This window comes from Panthera pardus, unplaced genomic scaffold, assembly GCF_024362965.1.
Source record: "Panthera pardus isolate Hobbes unplaced genomic scaffold, ASM2436296v1 HiC_scaffold_11, whole genome shotgun sequence".
Lineage (NCBI taxonomy): Eukaryota > Metazoa > Chordata > Mammalia > Carnivora > Felidae > Panthera > Panthera pardus.
Window position 1 is genome coordinate 78,733,126 of NW_026526666.1, and position 9,674 is coordinate 78,742,799.

General features: G+C 50.8%; 1 protein-coding gene across 1 annotated transcript; it reads left to right on the top strand.

Annotated features, from left to right (window-relative positions):
• Positions 1-384: 384 nt before the first annotated feature.
• On the top strand, positions 385-7,034 carry MRPS15 (mitochondrial ribosomal protein S15). Its single transcript, XM_053897545.1, has 8 exons — positions 385-633; positions 911-955; positions 2,062-2,137; positions 3,034-3,082; positions 3,559-3,643; positions 4,833-4,891; positions 6,437-6,628; positions 6,878-7,034. Exons 1-8 carry the CDS (start codon positions 498-500, stop codon positions 7,013-7,015), a joined length of 780 nt encoding a protein of 259 aa, XP_053753520.1. The 5' UTR covers positions 385-497; the 3' UTR covers positions 7,016-7,034.
• Positions 7,035-9,674: the final 2,640 nt, after the last annotated feature.

The following is a 9,674-nucleotide window of genomic DNA, read 5'->3' on the forward strand; positions in this document are numbered from 1 at the left end:
CATCACGAGGCTAACCAGGCTGCCCGAGAGGAGGCTGGAACCCAGTAGTTCTTAGGGGGCCTCGTCGTGGAATACAGGAGGAGAGGAGGTGGAAACACTAGGTTGGGGGAGAAGAATATGGCAGCCCCCACGGGAGCCTGCAAAATGACCGGAGCCCGAGGCCAAGTACATAGAGTGGGATTAAGGGCGGGATGCCCAAGGGGGAAAATGGCATCTTAGAATTTATACAGCACCGCACACCACTGACCAGGCCCGCAATCACCCAGCCCCCAGCCCCGCACGGCTGCTAACCGGACCTCTCCCCTGGACCCAATCGCGCCGCACCCAAAGGGTCTTGCCTTTCCCATCCATTCTCTCGGTCTTCATCTGCTCCGGTCTCGCAACTGCACTCCATTGGTCGAGCCTGAGCCAGCATGGCGGCGCCCTTGTAACGCGGTCCGTGCCGCAAAAGGGACGGCGGCGGCCCTGGCGCCGGCCCCGCGGGGTCACAAGTCGGCATGCTGAGAACAGCGTGGAGGGCGCTGAGGTCGCTTCCGACCCAGGCAGTGGCCCAGGCTCCAGTCCGCGGGCTGCCGGGCGGAGCGTGCGCCAGGCCTCCCTTCCGCCAGTGGGGCCTTCCCTCCCCTCCTGGAGGTGAGGAGCTGAGAACCTAAGCAACTCGAGCAGGGAGGTGGGGTTGGGCGGAGATGGGGGACACGCGGGACGAGGATGGGGAAGAAAGGCCAGCGGGTGGGGAAGAAGTAAGACGAGGTGGGAGAGGCGTGGGGCCGCGGGGTGCGGAAGAAATGGGGCGGCTGCTAGGCGCCGAAGCGCCAAGACCTTGCAGGAAGGGTAAATGCAGGGGCCACAGAAAGGAGTCGAGGCTGGACTGTTTAAGGAGATGGGCCTCGGCCCTCTCTCTTCTGCACAGGTGTTATCCTTCCGGCCGTTCGCGGATATGCCATCCAGAAACCAGGTAGGAGCTCTTGGGGTGGGATTTCCGCGGAGAGAGGGACGTCTGGAGGGACGCCGGGTGGCCAAGGGGACAGAGGTGGCTACTTAGAACCACGCGATGGGGGTGGGCCAGAGGTCCTGAGCAGAAGAGCCTCACGTTCACCTTGTCAAAAGGCTGTAACCTGAAACCTGCCCGGGACCGGGTGGGGGGTGGGGGTGGCGAGCCGGAGCGGGAGCTTTCGGACTGGGTTTGAGTGAGAGTGAGCTAGCAGGGGGAGGGCGTGCTGGGCGTACCCAGGCCTACCTAGAGTCTAGGTAGACACTTTGTGTCTACCCTTCCGTGGTGGAGGGCTTGGTTTCCCGTTCCAAGGCAGTCTGCATCTCTCTTACTAAAGAGATCTCTCTTCCTGGGCACATGATATTGGGCAAGTTACTTCCTCCAGTCACATTCTAAAATGATTGTAGAAGTTATCTATTTGAGAGGATTGTTGTTAGGATTCAGTGATAACACATGAAAAGCATTCTTAGCACTGAGCGCAATAAATGCAGTCTATGTTAGCATTTATTGCTACTAATATTATGTGCATAGCGGCAGAGCAGGGTCTGACTGGAGAGGACAAGTTATCTCCCTTGTACCTCTCCCTCATCCCTGAGGGAATAGGACACACACCCAGGCCCGAGGTCGAGGGTTTCCGATTTGTGCTTACATTTCAGGCGTCCTAAAGCTAGGGGTCCCTCCTCAATCCCCTTATTTCATTCATGCAGTCAGCCAGCAACCGTTTGTCAAGTACCTGTTCTACATGAGGCCGTGGACCAGACCGGGGATTCAAAAGGAGTCAAACTCAGTCTGTCCACAAAAGGCCCCATCCTGGTAGGGGATTCGATAACTGTAGAGTCAGAGACGTAAGAGGTGGAGGCACAATATGGGATCTTAGGAAAGGCAATCTACTCCCAGCGTGAAATATCAAGACAGTTGCCTGCGGCGTTTGCAGAGGAGAAGCTGAGCCCAGAGATACCCAGTTTTGCTTGAGACCCTGGGTGCCTCACGGAGTTGGTGACAAAAGCCAGAACTGAGGGGGTGGGCAGTGCGAGTTGACTCTTGGTGTTTTCCATCCCTGCACTTGACAGTCCAGCACAGCCAAGAAGATGACCCGCCCCCTTCCACGCTGCTCAAAGACTACCAGAACATTCCCGGAATTGAGAAGTAAGCAAAAAGAAATCTCTTTGATGAGGTAGGGTGCCCTAAGAGGACTGAGGAGGAGGAAGGGAAGACAGTGACTGGTCCGGCCTGGCCCACTGTATCTGAAGCTTGGTTATAGAATCAGGCAGAGGACTCTTGAAGCCCAGGCTTGGTGAGGGTGAGTGGCAGGGCAAAATGGCATTCATGGAGCTCAATTTTTTGCCTTTTTTTGTACTCTGGTTTAGTTAGCAAGGAGGCAACATATCTCATGGGTCTTTGTGAAATCTCTCATCTCTGGGTCCTCAAAAAAGCCCTCTGAGGGAAGAAACAGTGTCCCCCTTTTATACATTAACAAGTTGTCCTATGTCATACAGCTCCTAAGGGACAGAGCTGAAAGACACCAAAGCCGGGATCCTTCTGCTCAGTCCCTGCCCTATGCCCTAGGAGCTGTCCTGTGTGACATGAGAAGAAAACGATTATAGAATTGAAATGTCTCAAGACAGATTGAACCATACCTTTTGCTGAAATGAAAATCCTCCCTTTGCCCTCCCTGTGATGGGCCTGGAACACTCACACGGGCAGCCCCAATTTTGTGTAGTTATCACATCATTCCATGTTCTCAGCGCAGCACATCAGATTCATGCTGACTGTTAATCCCCGAGAAATGGCTCCCCGCTTCCACAGAGACTCTTTTGTTATAAAAGAAATTTTCAGGGGCGCCTGGCTGGCTCAGTTGGTGGAGCATGAGACTCTTGATCTCGTAGAGATCTACATTGGATGTAGAGATTACTTAAAAATAAAATATTAAAAAAAAATTTTTTTAACCGTAATTGCTTTTCAAACTAAAATGGAAACAGCATCGTTTCCTCTTCCTCCCCGTACCCCCACACCTGTCTCTCATTGCTCTGGTTTCCGCACAGGTTTGACGATGTTGTAAGAAGACTCTTGTCTTTGGAAATGGCCAGCCAGGTAAGTGACCTGTGCAAAACCCCGGCCTCTCCTAGTCCTCTCCTCTGGGACTTCTTCCTACCGTGGTAACACTACCCCAGGCTTCTCAAGTCACAGTATTTATCCCAGTGTCATTCTGTGACCACTTGTCCATCCCCCAGACTGAGCATCTCGAGGGCAGGGACGGTCTTGTTCTCTCACTGTATCCCTAGCACCCGGCAAACAGTAGGTACTCAGTAATGATCTAATGCCTGAATGAATGAGCAAGGTTTGGAGACATTCATTCAACCAGCCATTTCACCTGTCATTGGCCTCGGACTCACCTAGATGTGAATAGCTACGTGCTGACCAAAGGCCTTGCCCTGATGAACAGAGTGAAGCCAGGCGCTGAACTTCATGGCCTAGGTTCTGTGACTGTAGCCAGGGCCTGTGTGGTATGAAGGCTAGCTCTTAGGGGCTGGCAGACCACACAGATTCTCTGTCTCTATCCTCAACAGAAGGAGAAGCTAAAAGTCAAGCAAGAGCAGTTGATGAAGAAGATTGTGGCAAACCCTGAGGACACCAGCTCCCTGGAGGCTCGAAGTTGGTCAGGGGACCCTTGGGGAGTGGGAGAGCGGCGGGAAGGGGAGGGGGGTCTGCTAGCTGGTACTTGATCCAGGGCTCTTGTCTACAAGTACACTAGGTATTAGATGTGACTTGATAAAGGGAGAGACAAGAAGGACCCAGAGTGATGAAAATTGGACTCTGTGATGCTAGAGTCAGCGCCCAGGTCCCACCTCATACCTCTGTGTGAGCTCAGGAGAGTTTCCTCAGGAACCAAAGCTTGTCTCTGTGTCTCTCTCTACTCTGCAGCTAAGGTGGTGTAAAGGGGCAAGTGGTCAGGGCCAAGATTCCACCTCACTCCACAGTGCTACCAGAACTTACTGTGTGTCCAGGAAGGGCCTGCTGTACTGACAGCATCTCCTTGGGGCCACCTTCCGCTTCTGCCTTTGCCCCCGTCTTTGCAATAAAGGCAGGGATCAAATATGAGGCTACCTAAGGAAGGATATTGCAAGAGTTTAGGAGATGAGTGAGAGCTGGTAATTCTGAAAACTCACTAGTGAGGGGTGCCTGTGTGGCTCAGTCAGTTAAGCGTCCGACTTCGGCTCAGATCATGATCTCACAGTTTGTGGGTTCGATCCCCGCGTCAGGCTCTGTGCTGACAGCTCAGAGCCTGGAGCCTGCTTCGGATGCTGTTGTCTCCCTCTCTCTTTCTCTGCCCCTCCCCTGCTCGCACTCTGTCTCTCTCTCTCAAAAAAATAAATAAACATTAAAAGAATTTGAAAACTCACTAGTCAAAAAACAGAAAGGTAGCCACTGGAAGGGCAGAGGCAAGGAGTAGACCCTTGATGGTTTGGGAATCTAGTCTTACTACATTGGGTGGGACCACCAGTGCAGCATTGAATGATTAACAATGATAGCATGGACAGTAGACTGATTCCTGAATTCAACAGGAACGCTCTAAAGTTTTACCATTAAGAATGCTATGTGCTATGGTTTGGGGATGATATGTTCATAAGATTAAGGAACTTGCCTTCCTTAGACTTTGCTTTCTGAAGGAAAGAGAGTCCAAAGTCTTTTGAGATCTTGAAATTCAGAGTGCTTTGGGAGTTGTAGAGAGCTACACAAGAGCACTGGTGATTGTTATTCCTTGAGGTCTTAAAACATAACCCCGGCCTGGGCCCTTCCTTCCTCTGTGCCAGCTCTCATCCTCTGTGGTTTGTGGTTTCAGTTGTTGCTTTGACCGTCAAGATCCGCAATTATGAAGAACACATGCAGAAACACCGAAAGGTAAACCTTGGGCATCGCTCCCAGCTAAACGCCAGCAGCCGGGGGAGAGGAGTCTGAGAGGTGAAGGGCTCTGGGTCCAGAGAAGCAACTTGAGAAGCCAGATGGCCACAACGCCAAGGTGCCCGGCCCTCAGCTGTGGTGGAAAAAACATTCCCCTCCTGCCGCCAGTGGAAAAATGGGAGCCTTACTGTGCTGTGCTGAGTGTCACCAATGGTCAAGAATGCAGACTTCAGGGCATGACCGCAGCGTCTGGCACATAGTGGGTGCTCAGTATTTCTAGAATGCAGGAAGGGAGTCAGGTTGGCACTCGGTTCAAATCTCAGCTTTGCCATTTCCGCTAACCAGATGCGTGACTTTGGGGAAGTTACTTTACATGCCCAAGCCTCAGTTCTCCTGTCTGTAAAGTGGGGAGCGTAGTAGTACCTGCTGATGGGATTGCAAGGACTAGGTGAAATAATAAAGCACCAGCATGGTCATATGAAGTGTTGAGCCTTGTGCAGAGCACCTCACGTGCATCAGTTCATTTAACCCTTAGAACCATCTTTCTATCCCATTTTACAAAGGCGTAATCTGGGCGTGGGGTGATTAAGTCATTCCTCAAAGCACACCACTGAGAAATGATGTGCTAGGACTTGAAACTAGGTGGTCTTGCTCTGGGGCCCATATTCTCCTTTTGTTTGTTTGTTTGTTTGTTTGTTTGTTTGTTTTGCAAAGAACACAAGTTTATTATCTTGTAGTTGGGGTTTTTTTGTTTTTTTTTTCAAGTTGATTTTTTAATTTGTGTTTTTTGAGACAGAGAACACGAGCGGGAGAGGGCAGGGGGGGTGGGGAGAGAATCCCAAGCAACTCCACGCTGCCGCGGGGGGCGGGGGGGAGGGTCAATCTCATGAACTGAGATTGTGACCTGAGCCGAGATTCAAGAGTTGGATGTTTAACTGAGCCACCCAGGTGCCCCTCCAGAGCCCATATCCTTAACCATGATGCCATATCTCAGCACAGCAGTGGGCACAGAGCTACTGTAATTTAGGCAGCTGCCCATATTTTTAATAAATACAGAGTGGTCCGGCTCTGAATGGGCGGCACCTCAGGGTTCCCTGGAGCAGGTTGATCTTGCTTCTTGGCGAGGAGAGTTTTGCTCATTTGGAGTGTGAACAGCAGCCCTCACAGAGGAGCACAGACCTTCCCTCCTCTCCAGCCCAGCTGACACTTTGCTGAGCTGTGGGGAGGCTGAGTAGGTGGCGTAGGGGAAAGAGCATGAGATTTGGAGTAAGACCCATAGATGTGGATTCCAGACCTGACCTCACACAAGGTCCCTGCCTGGCACAGTTCTAGGACCTCCTATGAATCAGGTGACATCTTTGAGCCTTTATTTTCCCGTCTGTAAAATGGCAATAACAATGACAGTACCTACCTGAGAGTTGCACTGACATTTGCATAAGATTGTTGGGAGGTTTCAATGAGATGATGAAATGACCATCCCTTGTTACTGTATAGTGGCTCACACTTAAATAGGACACTAAAAGTAATATACCAACTCTCTCGCAGGACAAAACCCATAAGCGCTATCTGCTGATGAGCATCGACCAGAGGAACAAGATGCTCAAAAACCTCCGTAAGACCAACTATAGTGTCTTTGAGAAGATCTGCAAGGAGCTGGGGATTGAGTACACCTTCCCTCCTCCATACCACCGGAAAGCCCACCACCGCTGGGCGACCAAGAAGGCGCTGTGCATTCGGGTACGAGTCGGAATTGCTGCTTTCGTTGGCCCCACTCTGGGACTGTGGTGTTAAGGTCAGAAGGGAGGGTAGTCTGTTCCTGACCGAGGCATGGAACTGGCCCCAAAGCCTTGAGGAGGCTCCCAGGCCGTCAGCCCCGTGGAGAAAGGCTGATGTGACCATCCGGGGAAGTCCGTTCTCACCCCAGCTGCTCCAAGTCTGAGCTTTTGCATAGAGTTACAGTCTCTTCCTGCTCCCTTTCATCCCCAGGTTTTCCAGGAGGTGCAGAAGCTGAAGAAGCAAAAGAGGGCCTTAAAAGCTGCAGCAGCGGCAGCCCGGAAACAAGGCCAGAAGAACCCGGAGAGCCCTTCCAGAGCTGGACCAGAGGCAATCAAAGAAAACCAATAAATTGTATTAGAGTTCTGTCTTTCTGCCTTAAAGGATAATAGAGAAGGTGGGGCTCTGTGCACCGAGGACAAGGAGGAGGAATTTTTTCTTTCAGCTCTGGGATCCCAGGGTTTTAGGAGGCAGAGCCTCTGCCCTCACACACCTGAGGACACGTTCTCACAACACCCCTCACACACACTCACATAAACAGCGCCCTGTTGTCCACCTCCTTCCTGCAGAGGGGAGACTGAGCACACAGCAGCACAGAGGAAGTGTGGCCGGCTGGCTGGCTGGCTGGCGGCCGAGTGAGAAAGCCGGCTGTAAGAGCTGCCTTCTGGACAGGGCCCTGGAAGTTGAAGTAGAAGCTCACCAGACAGAAATGGGGTGGGAAGGTGTCCTGGGCCAAAGGAATTGCAAGTACAAAGGCAAAGAAGTCAGCAGGTGCAAGCTGTGTCCAGAGAACACTGGGAACAGGAAATAGAGCTTGACAGGGAAGTTGAAGCTGGGGTGTGAGAGGCTTGATATGCTGGCCGCCCTCTGGGGAGTGGGGAGACGGTCATGGTTTAAAACCAAAGGAGTGAAGACAGCACCAGGTCTGTTTAGATGGTTAAGCAGCAGCAGTGCAGGGCGGGGGATCAGAGGGGGAGCGATCAGAGCACTTTATTGTTTGGGGGGCAGAGCTGCTGGTGTTCAGGTTAAGAATCTGATAAAAGCTACAAGTCCTATCCATGAGAAACTGCACATGCGCAAAACATTCCTTATAAGTTCTGGGGAGTTATGAGTACCCCTTTTCCTGCAAAGTTCACCCATTCATACCAAGTGAAGTGTCAAGGCCTTGACGTCTGAGCGTGCTTGGCAGGTTTGCAGAAGCAAGGGAGACTGTCTAAAAGAGTGAATGAAGAGATGAGGTCAGAGGGAAAAGCAGACACCAGATAATCTAGACCTTTCTGGGTGTGTTAGTCTGCTCAGGCTGCCATTAAAAACCATAAACTGGCTTAAACAATGGAAACTTATTTTCTCAAAGTTCTGGAGGCTAGGAAGTCCAAGATCTAGGTGCTGGACAATTTGGTTTCTGCTGAGGAATCTTCCTGACTTGCAGATGGCCGCTTTCAGACTATGTCCTCACTTGTGAGGGGGGAAAGATCTCTTCCTCTTATAAGAGCACTAATCTCATCATGAAGACTCTACCCTCACGACCTCATCTAACTCATTACTTCCTAAAGGTCCCTCCCGACCTCATCTAACTCATTACTTCCTAAAGGTCCCTCCAAATACCATCATGTTAGGTGTTAGAGCTTCAATATGTGAATTGGGGGAGGTACACATTCAGTCCACAACAGCGGGGAAAAGATTCTGGAATTCATTGTGAGACGGGAAGCCATGGAGGAAAGAACGGGGGAAAGTTGTGTTAAAGTGACGTCCAAGGAGAAGTTGGAAACTTAGATCCAGGACTGCAGCGAGGCCTAAGCTAGACACAAGTTTACAGGTTATGTTTAGATGGTGAGTGAAACCATGGGTGTGGATGAAATTGCCCAAGGAGGGAGTGTAAATGAAAAAGAAAGGGCCATGTCAGGATGGGAAGGATGATCTCTGAGGGCATAGCCTGACTCAGGAGCAGCTGAGGGGTGGGGGATGGTAAAGTGAGAGCAGAACAGAGAGGCTGGGGTCCTGCAGAATCAGAAGTGGGATGAGAGGCCCAGAACGGCAGACGAGCTCTTCAGATAACACCTCCAGGAACAGTGGGGAAGGCCCTTTATGGGGCAGGACTTGGAGTGGACACAGCTACATGGAGATACTTGCTGGAGGGCCAGGTGCCATCATATAAGGGGACCAGTGGAGAAGTTGAGAAAAGGGACACAACAGGGCAGACCCTACAAGAAAAGCATTGTTGTAAGTGCTTGTAGGCACAGTATCATCTAATCTTTAAAGTCACCTTCTCAGGGTGCCTGGGTGGCTCAGTCGGTTAAGCGTCCGACTTCGGCTCAGGTCATGATCTCGTGGTCCATGAGATCGAGCCCCGCGTCGGGCTCTGTGCTGACAGCTCAGAGCCTGGAGCCTGCTTCGGATTCTGTGTCTCCCTCTCTCTCCGACCCTCCCCCGTTCATGCTCTGTCTCTGTCTCAAAAATAAATAAACATTAAAAAAAATTTTTTAAGTCACCTTCTCTATCCAACCATCCCATATTGGCACGATTATCCTTATTTTAGCATGGGAGAACTGAGGCTCAGAGGTTAGTAACTTGTCCAAGTTCACACAGCTGGTTAGAGGCAGGCCTAGAATTCAAGCCCACGTCCATCTTTATTCCCAGCCTGTATTCTGCTCATTTTACCACGTTGCCTAGGGGCAAAAAAAAAAAAAAAAAAAAAAATGGCCTGAGACACCATGGAAGGAGTTTATGTTACAGCAAACTTAAATGCCTTTAGCAATCAGGCAGGTTAACATGATGTATGAAAGGCCAGGTATAGCTGCTTGATACATTCCTATCCCAATTATTTCCCCTTTTAAAACTGCAGATAGGCAAAATCAAATCAAAGCCTTGGGCTGCCACCGTTCAATGACCATATAGTATCCAATACTGAAATGTTGGTTAAGAACCAAAAAGTCTTCATGGCGAAGTAGTTTCAGTGGGATGGAGAGAACTGAATCCAAGTTGCAGTGAGGTACGGAGTGAGGATGTTAAG

Excerpts from the sequence above, each read along its gene's own strand:
- MRPS15 (XM_053897545.1), top strand. The coding sequence starts at position 498 with ATGCTGAGAACAGCGTGGAGGGCGCTGAGGTCGCTTCCGACCCAGGCA. Across the intron at positions 956-2,061 it reads ATATGCCATCCAGAAACCAG|TCCAGCACAGCCAAGAAGAT; the intron begins GTAGGAGCTCTT and ends TGCACTTGACAG. Across the intron at positions 6,629-6,877 it reads AGAAGGCGCTGTGCATTCGG|GTTTTCCAGGAGGTGCAGAA; the intron begins GTACGAGTCGGA and ends TTTCATCCCCAG.